General features: G+C 36.1%; 1 protein-coding gene across 2 annotated transcripts in view; it reads right to left on the reverse strand.

Moving 5' to 3' along the window:
- Positions 1-8,508: 8,508 nt before the first annotated feature.
- CHPT1 (choline phosphotransferase 1) overlaps positions 8,509-24,860 on the reverse strand; it is a 36,444-nt gene continuing 20,092 nt past the window's right edge. The window contains exons 4-9 of one of the 2 annotated variants that reach the window (XR_005026131.2): positions 19,243-19,327; positions 16,506-16,637; positions 14,046-14,204; positions 13,465-13,590; positions 11,088-11,282; positions 8,509-8,675 (exon numbers count right to left, since the gene is read on the reverse strand). Coding sequence is in view for 1 of the 2 variants with exons in the window: in XM_036891559.2 (XP_036747454.2) it covers positions 8,631-8,675; positions 11,172-11,282; positions 13,465-13,590; positions 14,046-14,204; positions 16,506-16,637; positions 19,243-19,327 (658 nt within the window). In the remaining variant the exon portion in view is untranslated. The remainder of the gene's footprint in view (positions 8,676-11,087; positions 11,283-13,464; positions 13,591-14,045; positions 14,205-16,505; positions 16,638-19,242; positions 19,328-24,860) is intronic. The other variant, XM_036891559.2, reaches the window with a different exon arrangement.

A 24,860-nucleotide genomic window follows, 5' to 3' on the forward strand; every position in this document is an offset into this window, starting at 1 on the left:
CCTCCATTCTTCATTGTTGGGTGTTTTGTTCTGTGCTCTTTTTAGGAGTGCTCCCATCTAGAGCAGTACCTGTAAGATGCCCTGTAGAGGTGGTTTGTGGGAAGCAAATTCCCTCATCTTTTGCTTGTCTGGGAATTGTTTAATCCCACCATCATATTTAAATGATAGTCGTGCTGGATACAGTATCCTTGTTTCAAGGCCCTTCTGTTTCATTGCATTTAATATATCATGCCATTCTCTTCTGGCCTGTAGGGTTTTTGTTGAGAAGTCTGATGTTAGCCTGATGGGTTTTCCTTTATAGGTGACCTTTTTCTCTCTAGTTGCCTTTAAAACTCTTTCCTTGTCCTTGTTCTTTGCCATTTTAATTATTATGTGTCTTGGTGTTGTCCTCCTTGGATCCTTTCTGTTGGGGGTTCTGTGTATTTCCGTGGTCTGTTTGATTATTTCCTCCCCCAGTTTGGGGAAGTTTTCAGCAATTATTTTTTCCAAGATACTTTCCATCCCTTTTCCTCTCTCTTCTTCTTCTGGTACCCCTATAATACGGATATTGTTCCTTTTGGATTGGTCACACAGTTCTCTTAACATTGTTTCATTCCTGGAGATCCTTTTATCTCTCTCTATGTCAGCTTCTATGCGTTCCTGTTCTCTGGTTTCAATTCCATCAATGGCCTCTTGCATCCTATCCATTCTGCTTATAAACCCTTCCAGAGTTTGTTTCATTTCTGTAATCTCCTTTCTGGCATCTGTGATCTCCCTCCGGACTTCATCCCATATCTCTTGCGTATTTCTCTGCATCTCTGTCAGCATGTTTATGATTCTTATTTTGAATTCTTTCTCAGGAAGACTGGTTAGGTCTGTCTCCTTCTCTAGTGTTGTCTCTGTGATCTTTGTCTGCCTGTAGTTTTGCCTTTTCATGGTGATCGGAATAGTTTGCAGAGCTGGGATGAGTGACGGCTGGAAGAACTTCCGTTCTTGTTGATTTGTGGCCCTCCTCTCCTGGGAGAACAGCGGCCTCTAGTGGCTTGTGCTGGGTAGCTGCACGCAGACAGGGCTTCTGCTTCCTGCCCAGCTGTTGTGGAGTTTATCTCTGCTGTTGCTGTGGGCGTGGGCTGTCTCGGGCAGCTGCTCCAAAGTGGTGGAGTCGTGTTGGAGGGGGAGCAGCCTGGAGGCTATTTATCTCCGTGAGGGGCCTCCGTGCTCCCTGCTGCCCAGCGGGTTAGAGTGCCCAGAGATCCCCGGATTCCCTACCTCTGGACTAAGTGTCCCACCCTGCCCTTTTAAGACTTCCAAAAAATACCCGCCAAAACAAAACAATGACAACAACAACAACAAAACAAAACAAAATAAAAATGGCCACTCATTTTTCTTTATTCTCTGGCGCCAGCCTCAGACACCCACTCACCGGTCTTGCTTCCCTTTTTCCCTAGTATCCAGGACCCCACGCATGCACTGTGTCTGCGATCTGGTCCGGATGGCTGGGGCTTGGTGTTCAGCAGTCCTGGGCTCCCTCTCCCTCCCGTTCCGACTCCTCTCCTCCCGCCGGGAGCTGGGGGGAGAGGCACTCGGGTACTGCCGGGCTGGGGCTTGTATCTTACCCCCTTTGTGAGGCACTGGTTTCTCGCAGGTGTGGATGTGGTCTGGATGTTGTCCTGTGTCCTCTGGTCTTTATTGTAGGAAGAGTTGTCTTTGTTATATTTTCATAAGTATATGTGGTTTTGGGAGGTGATTTCCACTGCTCCACTCATGCCACCATCTTGGCTCCACCTCTCCTGAGGCTCTTTTTGTGGCCTAGTATGTGATCTATTCTGGAAAATATTCCATGTATACCTGAGAAGAATGTGTATTCTGCTGCTTTTGGCTGTAGAGTGCTGTAGATGTCTGTTAGGTCCATGCGTTCTAGTGTGTTGTTCAGTGCCTCTGTGTCCTTACTTATTTTCTGTCTGGTTGATCTGTCCTTTAGAGTGAGTGGTGTGTTCAAGTCTCCTAAAATGAATGCATTGCATTCTATTTCCTCCTTTAATTCTGTTATTATTCGTTTCACATATGTTGTTCTCCTATGTTGGGTGCATATATATTTATAATGGTTATATTCTCTTGTTGGACTGCCCCCTTTATCATCATGTAATGTCCTTCTTTATCTCATTACTTTCTTTGTTTTGAAATCTATTTTGTCTAATAGAAGTACTGCAACACCTGCTTTTTTCTTCCTATTGTTTGCATGAAATATCTTTTTCCATCCCTTCACTTTTAGTATATGTTTGCATTTGAGGTGAGTCTCTTGTAAGCAGCATATAGATGCATCTTGCTCTTTTCTCCATTCTCTTACTCTGTGTCTTTTGATTGGTGCATTCAGTCCATTCACATTTAGGGTGATTATTGATAGGTATGTACTTATTGCCATTGCAGGCTTTGAATTCGTGATTACCAAAGGTTGAAGGGTAACTTCCTTAGTATCTAACCATCTAACTCAACTTGCTTATTAAGCTATTATAAACACAGTCTGATGATTCTTTATTTCTCTCCCTTCTTATTCTTCCTCCTCCATTCTTTATATGTTAGGTGTTTTATTCTCTACTCTTTTGTGTTTTGACTGCTTTTGTGTATAGTTGATTTTATTTTTTTCCTTTAGTTAGTATTTGTTTGGTCTTGTTTCTTTGCTGTGAGTTTATTTTCTCTGGTGACATCTATTTAGCCTTAGGAGTGCTTCCATCTATAGCAGTCCCTTTAAAATATACTGTAGAGGTCGTTTGTGGGAGGCAAATTCCCTCAACTTTTACTTGTCTTGAAATTGTTTAAACCCTCTTTCAAATTTATATGATAATCATACTGGATACAATATTCTTGGTTCAAGGCCCTTCTGTTTCATTGCATTAACTCTATCATGCCATTCTCTTCTGGCCTGTAAGGTTTCTGTTGAGAAGTCTGATGCTAGCCTGATGGGTTTTCCTTTGTAGGTGATCTTTTTTCTCTCTCTGGCTGCATTTAATACTCTGTCCTTGTCTTTGATCTTTGCCATTTTAATTATTATGTGTCTTGGTGTTGTCCTCCTTGGGTCCCTTGTGTTGGGAGATCTGTGAGCTTCCATGGTCTGAGAGACTATTTCCTTCTCCATCTTGGGTAAGTTTCAGCAATTATTTCTTTGAAGAGACTTTCTATCCCATTTTCTCTGTCTTCTTCTTCTGGCAGCCCTTTAATGGGAATATTATTCCATTTAGATTGATCACACAGTTCTCTTAATATTCTTTCATTCCTAGAGATCCTTTTCTCTCTCTGTGCCTCAACTTCTCTGTATTCTTGTTCTCTTATTTATATTCCATTAACAGTCTCTTGCACCTCGTCCAGTCTTGTCTTAAGACCTTCTATCAATTGTTTCATTTCTGTTATCTCCCTCCACACTTCATCCCTTAGTTCTTGCATATTTCTCTGCAGGTCTATCAGCATGGTTATGACTTTTACTTTGTACTGTTTCTCAGGAATATTGGTTATATTTATCTCACCAGACCCTCTGTCCAGGGTTGTCTGAGTGATTTTTGACTGGACCAGATTCTTCTGCCTTTTCATGGAGATAGAAGTGGTCTCAGGCAGGTGGTGCATGTGTCAGCTAGGAGAACAAAGTCCCTTCCTGCTTGTTGGTCACCTTGCCCTTCTCTGTTGCCTGTGCTGTCTACCCACACACCGGGAGCAGTCTCTGGGATCATCTCCTGAGCTTCAGTGGGTGGGACAACCCTCGAGATAGCCTAGCGCACTGCGGGGTTGGAAGACTTGCCAGGTGTGTTCTCCTGTGAGAACGGCCCCCCTTCATGCCTTCTGGACCTTGCTCTGGCTTCCTCTGTCTGTCCTGGTTAGCTGCGTGGTCAGAGAAGACTCTGGGTGGTTGCTGTGGGTGGGACTGCTCTCCCACTGCTCTCCAGCTTTGGTGGGTCAGACAGTTTGCTTGCAGTGCCAGCTGGGGGGAATGGATGGGAGGCTGTTTATCACAGTGAGGGCCTTTGGGGCTGCTTTACTCCCTGGGGGTTTAGGGAGTTCCTCAAGATTCTCAGCATGCTGGGCTGAGTGTGCTGGGACCATTTTGTCCAGCTGATGAGGCCCCTGTCCCTTTAAGACTTTTAAAAAGCACCTGCTTTCTTTTGTTCCAGGGGAGCCAGCTGTGGAGACCTGCTCCCTGTCTCCATCTCAGATTTTACTTTTCTGTTTCTCTAATATCCAGTACATCATGCAATGTGTGTCTGTGTTCCTGGTGCAGATTACTAGGGCTGATCATTTAGCAGTCCTGTGCTTCCACTCCCTCCCCACTCTAATTCTTTTCCTCCCGCTGGTGAGCTGGGGTGGAGGGAGTGCTCAGGTCCTGCTGGTTCATGGCTTTGTATCCTACCCTTTTCGTGAGATGCTGAGTTCTTGCAGATGTAGATGTAGCCTGGCTTTTGTACTGTATCTTCTTGTCTCTCTTTTAGGAATAGTTGTATTTGTTGTATTTTCAAAAATATATATGGTTTTGGGAGGAGATTTCTGCCGCCCTACTCATGCCGCCATCTTGAGCCTGCTCATCTTTTCAAAGGTATTGTTCTTATTCAGATATTTTAGGAGTTGGTTGATCTGCTCAGTTTTGGAAATGTTAAATTTAAGATACATATGAAACATCCAACAGGAGATGTTAGGGCATTGATGCATGAGTCTGGAGTTCTGGAAGGAGATATGGACTGAACATACAAATTTGGGAATTCTCAACATAAAGACAGCATTTAAGCTATGAGAGCACCAAGGGAGTCATTATAAATATAAAAGAGAAATCTAAGGACTGAGGGCTGGAGTAAGGACTTCATTGTTGAAACGTCAAGAAGATGAGGGAGAACCAATAATGACAGAATGAGTGACCTAATAGATAGAAAAAAAGCCACTCTGACCAAAGTGAAAGAAGCCTTTTAAGGACTTAGGATAAAGGGGGTAAATTGCTGAATTCTTGAGAATGGAAGGGAATGTGAGACAGTTGACCTTAACAGGAAGCAAGGGTAGTTCATCCTTAAAAATAAGAGACAGGGTCGAATACGTGAGCACAGGTGGATGTAGGTGAGTAGATAGATATTGTGATGGGAGTTCTCATGGGATTGCTTCTATTTCTTTAGTGAAATCATGTCATCAGATGGTGGAAGCTTGAGAGGTCAAATGAGAAGGTGTAAAATACTTCCCTGAGAGTGGGCCAGTGAGTGGAGAAGGGAAATACAATTTCCAAAGAGGATTAAGGGTCCAACTTAGGCTAATGAGCATAGTGATCGTGATTAAAGTGAGACCTGTCAGCATAGCTGTGAGGTTTTCTCCAATAGTGACCAGATTCAAGGATGCAGGCATGGTAGCTGGAGGGTTGGATTTTCCAGAGTTGGGGTTCAACCAAATAAGTGTGGCAGTAAGAGTGGAGCAAGGCATATGTACAAAGGAGTAATTATAATTACTGTTGATAGAATTTAAGCTGGGAATGAGGAAGGTGAAGATACACGAATAGGGATAGGAGGCAGTGAAAAGTAGGTATGATGAATGAATTTAACATCTTGGTAGAGCTCATTGAGCTGTGGTAGTAAATAGAGCGAGCTAAAATGCTCCTATGCTAGTGAGTGAAGAGTGGATATGGAGAAATAGCGATTAATGTTTAGATCCTGGATTCTGGAAAAATAGTGTTTGGAGTCACATTCTGGTTGGACCAAATGTTAGCTGTGAAACCATGGAAAAATGATTTATCTTTATGCCTCGTTTCCTTATCCATAAAAAGGGATATAATAATAGTAACAATCTCACAGTTGTTTTGAGGATTAAATGAGTTTCTATATTGTAAGTTTGTTTAAAAGTTCAGTAGTACCTAACACAGTTAATATGAAGTTTGCTATTATTAATACTATGTGGAGATTACATTTATTGGGTTTAAGTATATAAATGAATGGCTGAAGTGGTGGAGGAGAGAAATCATTGGTGGAAAATAGGCCAACAAATGGAAAGATCAGCATTATTGGAAAGATTATCTGTGTTTTAGTAAAAGCACCAAGATTTAGGATGTTTTGAGTATTAAGTTTTCCTACTCAATGACCGTTAGGATTATTGTCATTTTTTTTTTTGTGGTGAACACAAATTATCTAACCTTGCTCATAATAGTTGAAACAAAATGTTAAAAATACTGATTTAAAAACTGTCCCTTTTAAGCGTAATTTGAATCATTTTTTGCTAAATTTTAAATTTGACCCAACTTGTTATCACATGACTTTTCCTTTTACATTTGTAGAGCATGTTTTGGCAGCAGCAAAAGAGTTTTGAACAATCTATAACTGTTCAGATCCAGAGGGTGAAAGCAGTTACACAGTTGTATGAGCAGTTTATAAAGGTCTGTATTTTTAGTAATGTAATACATTCTTATAACACAATTTTTATATGGAAGTATACATTTTTTCTAAGTTTAAACATTGCTTATGTATTTTAAATTAATTTTGTTTTGTATTCATTTCTATTTTGATTTCAGTGCTAAATGAATTTTTACTTTAACATTGTAGTGTTTTTGTGGGGATTATTCAAAAGAGGTAATGGCAAATTGGAAATTTCACCTAAAAATGTACATATTACACATAAAATTCATATTTCATTAACACCTTAGTAATAGTTTTCTCAACTGGAAGTAAGGCCATAAATAATTTCTAGGCAATCTTTTTTACCTCTTTCTGTATCTCTGTACCCAGCTGAAATCCATGAATATTTCTTTTATTTTCAAGTGTCCTATATATGTACTTTAAAGCATATTTGCCTTTAGAATTATTATAGTGTCTAAAAAAGGCCTTATATGCCAACTTATAAGAGATGGCCCAGACATATAATAGAATGAAAGGGCCAGGTGATTAGAAATTAGTAGGTTGAGAATTATCTTCTAACATATGCTTATTATTAGGAAATTGTGGTCTGTGGCACTCATCTCTTATTCATGAAGATATGTATTTACTTTTGGGTAACTATTCATAGGAGTAAATTGGAAACCTGCATATACTTTTTTTTTTTTTAATGGAAGGTTTCTTTAAGATAGATAGTGTTGTTCAAATACATATTAAAATGTCACCCTTCTAAAGGAATTGGGATGTTCTGAGCAAATGAGTAAAACAGTTTTAAAACTAATATTTTAAAGTAACTTTAATATATATGAACACAAGTTATTTTTAAAAGTGCTTCCAATCAGCTTGTTCTAATGCTTCGTAAAAATGACCTGTTAATTGTGAAGGTTTGATAAAGTACTAGAAAAGATTTCTAAATGTTACCACTAAATGTTATCACTTTTGTGTAGTAACTTTACTTTTATATTTGACTCCTCCATTTCCCTTAAATTTCACATCCAATTATTAGTTAGGTCTTGTAATTTTCTCCTCTGCAGTGGTTAATTCCTGCTGCTGCTGCCGGAGTTCAGAACCTCATCATTGTTTGTTTATACTATTAAAACTCTTAACTTATTTCTCTCCAATCCACCTTCATAGATCCATGATATTATCTTCCTAAAACATCTCTTCCCTCCTGAAAAACTGTCAGTAGCTCCTAATACTAAATTCTTAGGTATTCAAATGCAATGCCCGCCCAGCTGCAATAATCACATCTTCTTTATGCTTCAGTTACTACATTCCTCCATTACTCCCCCGACCCTGCAACATAATTGCTTTCTCTGAACTCCTTCACTGTGCCCTTCGATGCCTTTGCTTATACTTTTGGCCCTAGAACACTATTAACTCCTTTTAATCTATTGAAATCTTACTCTTTTACCAACTAAATTAGAATTAATCCCCATTTTAATCATAGCAAATTGCATTTCTGTTCCTATTAAAAAATTTTGTGTTATTTTGTTTATATGTTTCTTCTTACTGGAATAAAGGAGTGATGAGGTATTATTTTTTAATACTGTATATCACTTGACATAGTACTTTTTACATAATAGGCATTAAGATCATTGTTGGATAAATAGTAAAGATTTATATTTCATAAATTGAAGAAATAGTTACACTATAGATCATTTTATTCCCTTCAATAAATTCATATCACATTGACTATTTACTGGTCATGATAGTACAACAGAACAGCCACCTAATGTTTAGAAAACTTATTAGAAGTTTTCAGAATTATGGTATTCTCTCATTTTTTTTTACCTTAACAGTTCATCAATCCATTGTTTTAAGCAAAGTACACTATTTTTATACCTCCTATAATAATATTTGGCTCATGTCTGACATTTTTTATTCCTTTAGTGGGTATTTTCGTTTTCATGTATTAGAATATTTTTGTTTGGAATCAACTGAACATTTTTTGAAAATAAATCTCACTTTTGGTTAATTTTTGTGTTTTGTAACTGAACTCTCCTTTTGGGTTTTGAAGTTTGGAAGACTTCGAGAAGAATCATGATCATCTCCTTACTGGTGCACAAAATGAGTCTTAGAAAGAAATGGCTTTGTTGCAAAAAAAAATTACGGAAACTGTAAGTTCTATTTAATAGTGAAAATATAAGGATTAATGTGAGCACTGAAATATTTTATTTGTTCAAATATGTATAACACTTATCTAAACAAATGTTTAATATCTCCTTTCACGCAACAGCAGCAGCAAGAGATGGCATATGTTGGAAAGTCTCTTCAGTCCATGTTATTCTGATGACTCTTTGAAGGAACAACTTGAACCTAAGTAATATGATACAATTATAACATTAGCTAAGAGGCATTGAGTCTTTAGAGTGGTTTAAAATTCTAGTTTAAAGTATTACATCTTGTTAATCATTAGCTTATGTGTAACACTCCTCATCTGTTACCCTCCAAATAAAATCTGAACAGTTATGTGAATAGCAGCAATTCCTAAATTATATGTACCATGCTCTCAGCTCTTTAATTGCAGTAAGTGAAATTTTTTTCTTTAACATTTGTCAATTAACTTTTAGCAATAAAGATTATTTAACTTCAGGTTTTGCCTTCAAAGTATTCGTATCAGTCCCAAAAGGTAGAAAGCATAAGTACAGAGGTTATATTGTTCTTATATAACGGAAAAAAGAATCTATATGTACATCCTTTTGTATATACTTACTTATACAGCCAACTCTAATGAAAATAAGATTTCAAAAGGAAGTCTATTCACTTTTAAAATTTATTAAAAGCAAGTTGTGTTCTAGAATAAATTAAACAGCTAAAAACCACTAAGACAAATGAAGAGGATATATAAATACCAGATTTAAAAAGACATGGCTTTATGAGCATGCCATTTACACAAGGACAACAAAATGCCATTAAATTGTGCTTGATCACAATTAAATGACATATGCTCTTAGTAATGTATAAGAGCATATCATTAACATACTGAATTATTTATGATTTAAGCATTGAACATCTATAAAGTTAAACATGTAGATTTTTCAGTTTTAATATTCAGTAAATCTATGAAAGTTTTATTTTACATTTACTTCCCAACTTAAGCATTTAATTCTTACCCTTTTATAATGTGTACTTTAAAACATAAAATATGAAACACTAGATTTAATAAATATTAAATTGTTTCAGCATTTGTTTGAACTAGGTCACTTAAATGTAGTATGTCTTGCTGAAATTGCTTTCACTGAATCATTCAAAATAAAAAACATGCCCATTAGGAAGAGAGGAGTGATTTTCTCCTGTGTTTCCATATTTTAAATTCTAAGTCTTGCTTCTATAGCCCACCCTTCTCTTAGTTTTAAGGTTTTCCAAATTTTTAAAACAAGCCCAGGCCAGTTCTCTCTATGATGTTACACAGGAAGAAATTAGTCCTCCATCGTTAATGAATATCTGCCATTAAGGGGACAGTTTACTTCCTAAATTTTTGCATTTTGTAAAGGATTCTCCTTTGAAGTTAAAGTATAGGTTGGAATATAAATCTTAAGTACTATTCACACTTCTAAGAAGGTCCTCATTTGAGATTACCAATAGTTACAGAGGCAAAATAAGTACTCCAGAGTGTTTTCTGTATAATTAATGGACATAAGTATTTTTTTTCCTTTTATGGAATATGAACTTTGACCATTTTTTCAGTATACCTTTTTCTTGCTTAAGATATAGTACATGCTCATTATTCCTTTTTAAAATTATTTCATATGGATTGTGGTCTACAGAACTCGTGGATAAAATGAACAATAGGGTAAGATGGGAGCTGAGGATCTGGAACACCTAGGATCCTTGTGATAGTTCTAGTCACAATGAGCAGTATACTTTCAAGTGGGAGTGAAAAGAATCAGCACAGAGTGTAAGTAGCAGTTGAATAACTGATGCTTATTTTTCCCCTTTTTTACCTCAAATGAGTTAATGTGTACTTGAAGTAACTGGCTGAGACTCTAGAGGGAAGATATTTTGGCCACGTTTTCATAAGTTACTAATTTTCTTACATGTCAAATGTGCCTTAGCTACTGTTTTTTTTTTCATAAAAGGAAATACATGTCCACTTTTGTGACAATCAAATTTTAACTCAGAATATCAAGAAACAAGTTACCTTCACTGTAAAGATTAATTTGTTTTTCTGAACTGGTAAGACATACACTCCTTTTACTAAATAGAAATTACAGCAAATTTTGGCAGCCCATTTAAATACTAATTGGTATACTAAAGCAAGTATTTCCTTTAAATGTCAGTAATTAACATGCCTCTTGAGAAATGGCTAATAAACATCTTGTAACATCATCTGACTCAATAATTAACAGTATTACAAGCCATGCAGTCTTATGAACACCTCAATTTTTGGCAATCAAAGTAAGCATCATCCTCAAGATGTATAAAGTCCTTTAAGTCCTGAATTTTTATGTAATCCTTTGGTAGTGAATACCCACCCAATTGTTTGATAAAGACTTTTGAGACAGAGATTGCTATTTATAACTATGCATTCATTTTCTTATCCTTAGAAAATTGGAATTTCTTTCTTTGGTTTTGTTTCTAATTAATTTATAGAGTGTATTTCTCCTATAATACCTGTGATCAAAAATGCTGATACACAATGAGAGCTTCACAACTGAAATAGGCATAATAGAAGCTATAGGACAATGTTTTATATTCAAATATAACCTTATTTGGTAGTATACTAGCCTCCTGTAAAGGGATTTCCTTGACTCATAGGTTCCCCTAACTGCTTCTCTTTTCCTTGGGCTATTAGTCAATATGCTTGTGAACCTGTTCAGGCGCTTCATGACATGAAGTCTTGAAGATATTTAGATGAAGGTGTCTTGAAATTTGCAGGCACAAAGTGCTAAAGTACATAATCATATCAAATGAAGAAATGACCTTTAGGAAAAAAAGAAACATAAAATGGATTATGGTCTATCTTTTCTGAAACCTTAGCCTAAAATTATTCTCCAAAAATACTACACTTAAGAGTGCTTTCATATATTTCGTATTTGGACCTCACTATAGTCTTTTGGAAACATGCAGAGTATTTCACAGTTACAGAAGCTGAGGCTCATAGTAAAAGGCCTAGACTAAAATACAAAAGCTGGAAAGCAACAACTCAAGTCTTCTGACTCCATGTTTTCGATTTTCTGCTGTGCAACAAAGTCATAAATTTTTTACTGAAAGAGGCTATCAGTCATTTTAATGAAATCATTCCATCTTATGTATTTCTTAGTCCTTTGAGATTGATTCTAAGAAAAGTAAAGCCCTGGAAAAACACCACAGTTGAGGGGGGTCATATACAAAATTGTGTTGTATACAAAAGAAGGAGGGAACACATTGAAACCTTTCCAAGAGACTAGGGGCAAACGCTTCCTTTCAGAAAAAGGGGTCTCAGCTCTCTGACGGACAGGGAACGCTCCACCACGGGGGAAAAGCTCTGTTTGAAAAGCTCCATGTGATCCTCTTCTCTCTGAAGCAAGAACCTTTTCCCTAAGGATGCCAAAAGCAACAAACACGTATTGCTTGGCCCATATAGCATTTTTTTTGTTTTTAATCATGGTCCACAGTATTTAAAAAAAAAAATTGAATTTGATTTTTTCACAATATTCTCCACCACTTTTGATTATTCCTCACCGTACTCTCCACCACTTGTGTTAACCAGGGTGACTCACACATTACAAAATAGGTGTTTGAATTTTTAACATCTGACATTTTAATTGTAATTCCATTTGGCGATACACAGTGTAAGTCCACTAATAGAAACCCCACATTGAATTTACAGATTTTGAATAATCACCCCCTAGCTCTGAAATTTAGGTTGAAATTAGAATTTGAAACCATAAAAATATTTATAGTGGATACCAAAATAAAATTATTCTGATTTTTTGGCACTGTTTAGAATATTGTCCGAAAAATTCCCAAGGATTGAGATTTGCATCTCACCATCATTTGAAGAATGGGAGACTTCTGAATGGACCAAAAATGTATATTATGTTATTAATTTACTCCAGAAAATGTACAATACTATAGAACCTAGTATAAAGGATCATCAGATGTACCCCTGTGGTCCATGCACAAAAGAGATATAATTTTTTAAATGCCTAAATCTAACAAACTGGGTGAGGTATTCATGTTATCAAAAGATTCACTGTGTTTCTTTTAGCACACTTTAAAATGTGTTTATATATCACTAACAATTTGGTGAAGGCCACTGAGCTTTAGAGGTAGTGGAAAATAAAGCAAAATTTTTAACAAGTACCAGTAATTGAAGACTAACCGTAAAGACAATGTTTAAATAAAATAAAACATTTAATACTGCTTCCTTTACCCACAGTTGTGATTAAGGTGTTACTAGCAATAATTTTCTTTTCCTCTGATGGCTGAAGCTTTTTCTTAAGCACTACAATTCTATGCTTTATAAGCATTTTGAATAGGAAGTAATACATGTGTTAAATCCACATCACTTTCTTAAGCAGGATGTAATCACTGAGAATTTAACCTTTCCCTGATGTGAATCTCCATTATTAATATGAATTATGCACCATCCTCAGGGGCCATACAGATAAAGGTTTGCTTACTTCTAGCACAAAGTAGTTCCAGAATATTCTACTTGATGGTAGTCTGTTCTGGTTCGTTTCTGCAGTATTAGCTGACCCTTCTTGATGCAGTAAGTGCCCATGCTTGCTAACACTAATCCCACCTAATTTACCTCTTACCTGCTATCACTTAGAATAATTCTAACAAGCCTGATAAAGTCAAAGTGAGACACTAATAAATATTTGTAGTCCTTTGGGCAGGCTTAAGTGATTTTCGACATCTTTGTACCTTTTTTGGGGGAAGATATTTTTAAGGTGCACAGTTGTGTTTTCAAGCATTTCAGCTGTTGGAAGCCTGATTTCCAGATAGGTGGGCCATTTCTACACACAATAAAAGCTAGAAAGAAGGAATCTAAAATATTCAGAAACATATACTGTGTGAATTGGATAGTGAGGCTGATACCTCACTGAAATGACTCTTAAACATAATGTTATCTGACATCTGTTGAAAATAAAAATGTTAGCAGAAAAGAACTTACCATTGCTATCCACAGAACAACATACTCGTCTATAAAATTATTAAAGTACTGGTCTAGAAATAAGAGACCTGGGCCAAAAAAGACAGTGTCTTGAAGATACAGTTCACTTTTGGTCATGTGAGCTATCTATAAAAAAGTAAACAAAATAATTTCACTATTAAATTTTAGATGTTTTAGCTTTTAGGTTTCAGGGCAGAATTAATTATAACTTTAATTCACTATTAAGACAAGGATACAATTAAAGAGAGCACTTAATCTCATATTTGATACAGGAAAATTGAATCTAAAACTTACCAAATTCATGACTGGGTAGTTTATTTAAGTTTCTAATATTGAAATTCCCTGATATCAAAGTTAAAATTTATAACTACAGCTAAACAAATAATTAAAAGAACTTAGTATATTATGGAGTCTGTCTCCTGAATATAACATTCTCATTCACAGTTTTACTTGAGCACAAGGAGCTAACTATTGTGATGCTAACACCACAAACACCCATCTACTCTATAAAATAGTTTCCAGCTTTGTGTTTAAGGACTGGGTACATTATTTATATCATGAATCATAAAAGAATTGCTTACCACCAATTTTTGTGAGGTTTTAGCAAAGACACATCCAAACATTAGGGTATAAAGACAAGGATGCTTTTCAAACACATTAGTTGCTGACTTTTTATAGATCATTATTGCCAGTATAATAATAATTCCTATGTGGACTCCAGGTGACAAGACACTGGTACCCTAAAGGACAAAGCAGACAACTAACATCACATTATAACATCATATTTATTCCAATAGAAACATTTTCTGAGCATCTACTTTGTGCTAGTAACTAGAGCCCTAAAGAAGAGTATGAGGTAGTGCATGGCCTAAAAGAGTACGGAGACCTTCACTGTGCTTTTCAATCTTCCACAGAACCTTAGGGTTGGTTATACGAAGGTGGTACAATGCCACAGATGTTTGATTCTAATTTTATCTACACACACATTTTCAACTAGTAACCACTAAAAAATAGCACTATGATTTATTCTATACCACTGTACTATGAAGGCCATCAACACTTGGAATTGCCAAGTTAACATATTTTTGTGTAGACACCAAAATAAAGCTTAACCTGCCAATTTTACAAAATATCTTAATCATTGATTAGGAAGAGTTTAATTTTGCCCTGTTCTCTATACCAACACCTACTCACCTATTTTGCATTTAGGTTGCAAATGCTCTTATGTAACCTCATACAATCCAACCTGTTATTTTCATCTGTGTGGGTCAGGATTCCTTTACCACTGCTTTTCCTAGACAAAATACTGAAATAAACTTCATATTAAGCCTTACTAAATCTATAACCACCAACTTAAATGTGTTAATTAAAACAGCCTTATTCATGTTTTTTAAGTTTACATGTCATAAATTAGTACTATAAATTATAATAATGATACTATAAAACCATAAACAATATACTATGAGACTACATTGGACTAATAAAATAGTGCTTTTGTTTCTATTATGGTTCTGTATGTTTTACTCAAGAAAATATACATCTAAAAAAGATGAAAAATCAGCACTTTAAGAATCTGAAATTAACCACTTCTGAACTATAGTGTTTGTTTTCATTTTTTTTTCATTTTAGATATGCAAGATAATTTTTTTCATTATAAAAATGTAATAACCCTTCATTTTTCACATATACCCCAATTAGTTGCATTGTTTGAAGACCACTTTTTAAATTGTCAAAACAATAATCTTAATTATTTTGAGGTAGTTATATTATTTCTTAGTAAAATATTCTCCAAAGTGGGTAATGATCCTCACTAAATCCTATTTTCTTTAGCAGAACTCATGTTCCTGTCAGTGCTCTATTTTACCATCCAGAGTCAATCAACAAGTAATCCTAAGCCCTCCTATGCAGAGTACTGTACTGAGGTCAGCTGAGAAAACATCTCAAAAGATTACAAATTAATTATTCCAAATATATCAGAATATATGTATCTGAGTTTTATACTTTGCTTTTGAATGATGTATATAACATGCATTCATAAAGATTGATAATAATTATGTGGATTCCTTTCAAAATGTCTTGAAAGCCAATTTAAAGTCAGTTAAGAGAATGAGACTCATTTTTTTTGCTAAAGATGTTATATTTATGTCTATCACTCTTATTTATTAGACCTGGCTCCAAATAACTATCCTTTTTTTTCAAAACCAAACCCACCCTTATGGGACTGAAATTCTGAACTATAGCATCAAGGTAATGAAAGAGAAGAAGCTATAGTTGAAAGCGATTCTAAAAAGGTATTCCAACAATGTTTTGATAGGAGATAACATCACTGGAATAAAAACTCGTGTTTTTATTCTTATGTCCAACTACCTTGAAGATGACACTATATTTTTGAAAACTACATGTCATATTTATTTAAAAACTTGGCAGGATTTGATTCTTTCCTGCATAAAAGTACTGAAGAAGTTAAAAATGAGTAAGTACAAAAGTATTATGAGAAAAGTGTAAAGATCACAAATAAAAGGTGTATGTACTAAGGTTAAGAATTAAGGTTAAACTTTTTACCTTTTAAAATATTAGAATAGTTTTAAGAAATATAGTTCAGTGAAATTTCAGTAAAATCTACATGAGTGATAAATTGCTAGGGGATTTTCACTGTAGGTGAGACCATGCGTTTGGTAGCTTTCCTGCCATCCCGTTAGGGGTTCATTCCCTAGTCCTCCTCCTCTTCCCTTCTTGCACAAGTCCTAACACACATGAAAACAAATGGCATCTCTTAACTGTGTTCAGTAATGACACAGCGGATGATTAAATGGATCGTCAGAAAAGACTAGGCAGGGAAAAGCTGTTGGAAGAGAAAAAATGCTTTTGTGAACCAGTCTAAACTGTTTTTAAAATGTTTTGGTATTATGTGCCTAGAAAGAATTCTTTAAGATATTTCATTCACTTCCCATTCTTGAACTTTGGCATATTTTTAGTATCTCTGTGGCTGACGACAAAATTTATAATAAAATTAATGCTAAATGATGAAATGAATGTCTTACTGCTATAGTGGATCCATTCTTGCCAACACCACCATGGAGGATAACATGAAAATAATTTGAACAGGCAAATATTGCTCCACCTACTACTCCAAGAACTGGAAAGATCTTCAGTTTTATTTCTAGAATGGGTATCTTTAGGGGTAGAGGAAAGAAACAAGTCATTAAGAAAATAGAATTTCTATTCCTATTAAACAGTAAAGAAATAGTATGATATGGCCCTGTACAATGAGCTATCCTTTTTCTTATAATCAAACCTTAAATTTCTGGAATGTAGCCTGAAGTGGTAACTTTTTTTAATGGTTTTATTTGTTAAATGAAAAATGAACCCACCAAATTCAGCTAAGCCTGCTTACATAATTTTGATGAAATATTTAATCTCTCAAGCCTTCATTTGACTTAAAAAAACAGGAAAAAGAATAGTACAGTTGAATTTAGTACCTCTAGAAGGCAGCATCACAAGAAAGACACCATGATCTGCATCATGAATGTGACAAGCATCGTGATGTGAGTGCATGCAAAAACTTTCTATAGTTAATATCCAGATAAATCTCTAGCAGTATATTTACCTGTTGGTCAACTGCTGTTCAAGGAAACTTCCAAAGGCAGCAAAGGATTTAAAAAACAGTGACAATGAATTGCCAAAAGTTGTAGGCTAGTGTGTTTTGAAAACAGACTTTGAAATAGTATACCAAAATTTGCGGAAAGTGAAGATTAACAATTAAATTGAGAAAATCTGCATCTAAAGTATTCTTGTTGGTGAGAAGAAGATGTGCTTTCTTCCTATGGCATTGCCAAAACATTGAATTAAATGATTTTAACATTAAATTCTTCCCCATTAAAACTAAATCGGAATTCCAAATTTGAGACAACTACATCTGACTTAAGGACCAGAGCTACCTAATCGCCTCTAGGTCCACATTCACCTCACGGGTACCAGCTGAGCAGCTACCATGAGAAATCCATCACATCCCTCTAGTACTGTGTAGAGGTCCACAGTAGCATATCCGTTATTCTTTTATTTATTCTTACATGCTGAGAAGGAATGTGACTATCTCAGGGAATATACTGCTCGTTATAAATAAGCTTGAGATCATTTACTTGAGCTACTTAACTGCTCAAGTCTATCCCTGAGCCCTAGTGATACTGAACTATAATTCGCAATTCTGAAACTAAATTTTTAAAAAATACTTAATTTTTAGAGTGATTTTAGGTTCGCAACAAAATTATACAGAAAAATACATGGAGTTTTCATATACTCTCTGCCCCTTCCTCAGAGACCCCACTGTCAACATCCCCAGTCAGCATGGCACATTTGTTATAATCCATGAACCTACACTGACACATCATTATCATCCAAAGTCCGTAGTTTACATTAGGTTTCACTCTTGGTGTACTTCCTGTGAGTTCGGACAAATGCATCACGAGGGATATCTATCATTACAGTAGCACACAGAACAGCTTCACTGCCCTGAAAATCCTTTGTGCTGTGTCTATCCCTTCTTCCCCACAACCTCTAGCAACCACTGATCTTTTTGTCTCCGTTGTTTTGCCTTTTCCAGAATGACATATAGTTGGAATCATACAATATGTAGCCTTTTCATATTGGCTTCTTTCACTAAGTAATATGAACTCAAGGTTCCTCCATGACTTTTCATGGCTTAATAGTTCTTTTTTATTAACATTCAATAATATTCCATTGACTGGATGTACCATAGTTTATCCATTCACCTACTGAAAGACATTTATTTGGTTGCTTCCAGTTTTGGCAATTATGAATAAATATCCATGTTCAGGTTTTTGTGTGAACATAAATTTTTCAGTTTATTTGGGTAAATGCTAAGGAGCAGTCACTGGATCCCAGGGTAAGAGTAGATTTAGTGTTGTATCTCTTACTATTTTTACTGGAGGTATATAACTTAGTGATTAAATACAGAGTCTGGGATCAGTCTGCTTAATTGCTATGTCCAGTACTTCCTAGCTGTGTGTCCTTGGACAAATTATGTAATCATTCTTAAACTTATTTATTAACACGAATAGTGATAGTATCTATTTCACTGGGTTGTTCTGAGGGTCAAATGAAACAGCAATAGTAAAATGTTTAGGAAAATAATAACTGTTGAAAAAATGTTAGCTGTTGTCTATTGATATTATCATTATTATTATTAACTGTATAGGAATGAGGTTGTGAATCAACCAGTGTTGTGGACTTAGGCAGCAGAGAAAGAAAAATTTACTTCTTCATCAATTTTCCTTCAGTGAAAAGCATGAATTTATGATAGTGGACTTCTGAGAGTCAACTTGTAGCAAAATACTGAGGTCACCAACCAAGCAAAAAAATAAAAGCACTCCTTAATATGGAAAACTACACCTTATAGGATTTTATAAAAATGAAAATTAGCAACTTCTCTTTTCTGATATTGAGGGACAACTTTCAAACATAAACTATTTTACTGAATTTACTTTTCTAAAGATCTGTTTTATGAGATAAAAATTGGCCTGGAAAAGGCAGTTCACCTGCTGTGTTTATTTTTGCATTTGGGATATGGGGTTGTTTTTGTTTTATGTGGTAATATATTCATGCATAGAGAAAAAGACCATAAAAAAGTATAGACAATAGTAAAATTATAAAATGAAGGAAGACGATTAAGAAATGGTCAGATGAAAATGAACAACGAATATCTTTTTATAAATATTTAAAAAGTACTTAAATATATCAGTGTTAAGTACCCAGACTTACTGTGTAGTCCCACATTGTTGCTCCTCCAAATGTAGACAGCAGGAAGACGATCACTAAAGCTATCTGAATTTCAGTTACATCCACTCTAAAGAGGAAGGACAAAGAATAGAAAAGATGTCTGGAATGAAAATTCCTGAATGTGAAGGTTAGTTAACCATATATTAAATAACAAAGATGTAAAAATATTTATAGGCTTAGTTTATTTTTACCTTAACTTCCACCACTGAATTATCAATGGATGACAGTGTTAAATGAAAAAGCCTGCACAACAGCACGCGCTCACACAGGGAAACAGCGTACGCATGTATAGTTAGTAATAGTCACTATAGTATTGTTGGTTTGAACAGATATTTTTCTTCTATCATGCTTCAATTTCTTTCAAAAAAGCCCTCTAAACCAACCAGAATCGGTCTCCAATCTGCATCCCCTGAAGCTCTTGACTCCTCTCCTTTGCTTCATAAAGAGGTCAACTGAAAAGTAGTCCACATTTGTCATTTCCTCCCTTCTTCAGATTTGCGGCTTCATTCAGCGCAGTCTTGTTTTTGGCCCTATTCTACCAAAATTGTTTAAACAGTGACTTTCATTTTGTCTAATCCACAGGATATATTTCATTTATTATCTTGCATAACTTCTGTGCAATATTTAAATAATTCCCTTTTTCTTAAAATGCTTTATGTTTTATTTATTCCATGCTCTCTCCTGATTCTCCTACCTTGCTGGAAGCTCTTCTTAGCCCCCTTCCTTGACTGCTTCTTTCCCCACATTTTAAATGCTGGTTCCCAGAATTCCATGTTTTCTCCTTTTAGATTCTCTGAACAAATTTTTTTTTTTTTTTTGTAGATAATTATTTTTTATTGAAGGGTAGTTGACACACAGTATTACATTACATTGGTTTCAGGTGTACAACACAGTGATTCAACATTTATATACATGATAATTCTAGGTACCAGCTATCACCATACCAAGTTGTTAACCATATTTTGATTATATTTCTTATGCTACACATTACATCTTGGTTACTTATTTATTTTACAATTGAAATTGTGTACTTTTTTTGTTGTTGTGAGGGCATCTCTCATATTTATTGATCAAATGGTTGTTAACAACAATAAAATTCTGTATAGGGGAGTCAGTGCTCAATCCACAATCATTCATCCACCCCAAGCCTAATTTTCATCAGTCTCCAATCTTCTGAAGCATAACAAACAAGTTCTTACATGGAGAACAAATTCTTACATAGTGAATAAGTTACATGGTGAACAGTACAAGGGCATTCATCACAGAAACTTTCGGTTTTGCTCATGCATTATGAACTATAAACAATCAGTTCAAATATGAATACTCATTTGATTTTTATACTTGATTTATATGTGGATACCACATTTCTCTCTTTATTATTATTATTTTTAATAAAATGCTGAAGTGGTAGGTAGATACAAGATAAAGGTAGAAAACATAGTTTAGTGTTGTAAGAGAGCAAATGTAGATGATCAGGTGTGTGCCTGTAGACTATGTGTTAATCCAAGCTAGACAAGGGCAATAAAACATCCACGTATGCAGAAGATTTCTCTCAGAACAGGGGGGGTGAGGTTCTAAGCCTCACCTCTGTTGATCCCCAATTTCTCACCTGATGGCCCCCCTGCGACTGTGCCTGTCTTAGGTTGTTCCTCCCTTGAGGAATCTTACCCGTCTCTGGCTAACCAGTCATCTTCCAGGGCCATACAGGGAAATGTAAAGTTGGTAAGTGAGAGAGAAGCCTTACTGTTTGAAAAGGTTAGCTTTTTACTTCTTTGCATATTTATGCCCTGTGGCTTCTATGCCCAGCATTTGTCTTGAGGTATCTTTACCACTTGGAAGAATTATGATACTCGGTAAATTTGATATGAGGTACGAATTCCATTTAAGGGTTATAATTAGGAAGGAAGAAGAAAAGCTATAGAAGTAGCAGGCGGCAGAAAGCATGGGAAGATTGATTATTTCTTTGACATATCTTCTTGTAGAGTAACTTCAGCATGTATAGGTTTTAAACTACTAATTATATTGCGCACACACATTAACATAATAGGAGTATAGTTACATAACCAAAGCAGACCTATAATTACCAGCCATCTCCAGTGAAACCAAGGAAACCAGTTAGGCACCTTAGGCATTTGTGAAAACTTATCTATGATATGGTGGATATTGTCCAACTGAACTTGAACAGTCTGAGAGAAATCAGACAAATTAAAACAACCCATTCCTGGGGAATGTTCACATCCCTTATGTTCTTTTAACAGTAAATAGTCTGTAGTTGTAAGATTTTGGAGCGCTACAATTTGCACTTCTCCTAATTCTTGGTTGAGTTCCAACAGTATAGATCCAGTCAAATTTGTTGTTTTACTGTATGCACAGGCCAGCTTAGATATCTCCTTCCTCATTCCCATGGCAAGTCCAGGAACTGGTGGGATGAGTGCATCTACAGCAGTAGCAGTGCGTGGATCTTTGTTGGGGTTTTTTGATGATCATCTTCTGGCATGAGTCTTCCAGAGGGTGCTGATGTTGGAAGTTCTTTTTCATATCGTATCTTAGTTCATTTTTGGGGTAGCCCAATTAGGCTTTGATCCTCTGTATAAACACAAACAGACCCTTTCCCTACACTTTTATATGCCCTTTATACCCTTGTGTAGAACTCATTGGAGGTCTCCACACAGGAACTGCCTTTTTTAATGGTGTCATTAATCTACACTTACATGACAAATATTATGTTTACTAGGCTCTCCCCTATACCAGGTCCCCCCTATAAACCCCTTTATAGTCACTGTCCATCAGCATAGCAAATGTTGTAGAATCACTACTTGCCTTCTCTGTGTTGTACAGCCTTCCCCTTTCTCCCACACCACCATGCATGCTAATATTAACACCCCCCTTCTTCTCCCCCCTTATCCCTCCCTACCCACCCATCCTCTGCAGTCCCTTTCCCTTTGGTACCTGTGAGGCCATTCTTGAGTTCTGTGATTCTGCTGCTGTTTTGTTCCTTCAGTTTTTCCTTTGTTCTTATATTCCACAGATGAGTGAAATCATTTGGTATTTCTCTTTCTCCGCTTGGCTTGTTTCACTGAGCATAATACCCTCCAGCTCCATCCATGTTGCTGCAAATGGTAGGATTTGCCCTTTTCTTATGGCTGAGTAGTATTCCATTGTGTATATGTACCACATCTTCTTTATCCATTCATCTATCGATGGACATTTAGGTTGCTTCCAATTCTTGGCTATTGTAAATAGTGCTGCAATAAACATAGGGGTGCATATGTCTTTTTCAAACTGGGCTGCTGCATTCATAGGGTAAATTCCTAGGAGTGGAATTCCTGGGTCAAATGGTAAGTCTGTTTTGAGCATTTTGATGAACCTCCATACTGTTTTCCACAATGGTTGAACTAATTTACATTCCCACCAGCAGTGTAGGAGGGTTCCCCTTTCTCCACAGCCTCACCAACATTTGTTGTTCTCTGTCTTTTGGATGGCAGCCATCCTTACTGGTGTGAGGTGATACCTCATTGTAGTTTTAATTTGCATTTCTCTGATAATTAGCGATGTGGAGCATCTTTTCATGTGTCTGTTGGCCATCTGTATTTCTTTTTTGGAGAACTGTCTGTTCAGTTCCTCTGCCCATTTTTTAATTGGGTTATTTGTTTTTTGTTTGTTGAGGCGTGTGATCTCCTTATATATTCTGGACGTCAAGCCTTTATCGGATGTGTCATTTTCAAATATATTCTCCCATACTGTAGTGATCCTTCTTGTTCTATTGATGGTGTCTTTTGCTGTACAGAAGCTTTTCAGCTTAATATAGTCCCACTTACTCATTTTTACTGTTGTTTTCCTTGCCCTGGGAGATATGTTCAAGAAGAGGTCAGTCATGTTTATGTCTAAGAGGTTTTTGCCTATGTTTTCTTCCAAGAGTTTAATGGTTTCATGGCTTACATTCAGGTCTTTGATCCATTTTGAGTTTACTTTTGTATATGGGGTTAGACAATGGTCCAGTTTCATTCTCCTACATGTAGCTGTCCAGTTTTGCCAGCACCACCTGTTGAAGAGACTGTCATTTCGTCATTGTATGTCCATGGCTCCTTTATCAAATATTAATTGACCATATATGTCTGGGTTAATGTCTGGATTGTCTAGTCTGTTCCATTGGTCTGTGGCTCTGTTCTTGTGCCAGTACCAAATTGTCTTGATTACTATGGCTTTATAGTAGAGCTTGAAGTTGGGGAGTGAGATCCCCCCTACTTTATTCTTCTTTCTCGGGATTGCTTTGGCTATTCGGGGTCTTTGGTGTTTCCATATGAATTTTTGAATTATTTGTTCCAGTTCATTGAAGAATGTTGCTGGTAGTTTCATAGGGATTGTATCAAATCTGTATATTGCTTTGGGCAGGATGGCCATTTTGACGATATTAATTCTTCCTAGCCACGAGCATGGGATGAGTTTCCATCTGTTAGTGTCCCCTTTAATTTCTCTTAAGAGTGACTTGTAATTTTCAGAGTGTCTTTCACTTCTTTGGTTAGGTTTATTCCTAGGTATTTTATTTTTTTTGATGCAATTGTGAACGGAGTTGTTTTCCTGATTTCTCTTTCTGTTGGTTCATTGCTAGTGTATAGGAAAGCCACAGATTTCTGTGTGTCGATTTTGTATCCTGCAACTTTGCTGTATTCCGATATCAGTTCTAGTAGTTTTGGGGTGGAGTCTTTAGGGTTTTTTATGTACAGTATCATGTCATCTGCAAATAGTGACAGTTTAACTTCTTCTTTACCAATCTGGATTCCTTGTATTTCTTTGTTTTGTCTGATTGCCGTGGCTAGGACCTCCAGTACTATGTTAAATAACAGTGGGGAGAGTGGGCATCCCTGTCTAGTTCCCGATCTCAGAGGAAATGCTTTCAGCTTCTCGCTGTTCAATATAATGTTGGCTGTGGGTTTATCATAGATGGCCTTTATTATGTCGAGGTACTTGCCCTCTATTCCCATTTTGCTGAGAGTTTTTATCATGAATGGATGTTGAACTTTGTCAAATGCTTTTTAAGCATCTATGGAGATGATCATGTGGATTTTGTCTTTCTTTTTGTTGATGTGGTGGATGATGTTGATGGACTTTCGAATGTTGTACCATCCTTGCATCCCTGGGATGAATCCCACTTGGTCATGGTGTATGATCCTTTTGATGTACTTTTGAATTCGGTTTGCTAATATTTTGTTGAGTATTTTTGCATCTACGTTCATCAGGGATATTGGTCTGTAGTTTTCTTTTTTGGTGGGGTCTTTGCCTGGTTTTGGTATTAGGGTGATGTTAGCTTCATAGAATGAGTTTGGGAGTATCCCCATCTCCTCTATTTTTTGGAAAACTTTAAGGAGAATGGGTATTATGTCTTCCCTGTATGTCTGATAAAATTCCGAGGTAAATCCATCTGGCCCGGGGGATTTGTTCTTGGGTAGTTTTTTGATTACCGCTTCAATTTCGTTGCTGGTAATTGGTCTGTTTAGATTTTCTGTTTCTTTCTGGGTCAGTCTTGGAAGGTTGTATTTTTCTAGGAAGTTTTCCATTTCTCCTAGGTTTCCCAGCTTGTTAGCATATAGGTTTTCATAGTA

This window comes from Manis pentadactyla, chromosome 10 (genome assembly GCF_030020395.1).
Source record: "Manis pentadactyla isolate mManPen7 chromosome 10, mManPen7.hap1, whole genome shotgun sequence".
Taxonomy (NCBI): Eukaryota; Metazoa; Chordata; class Mammalia; order Pholidota; family Manidae; genus Manis; species Manis pentadactyla.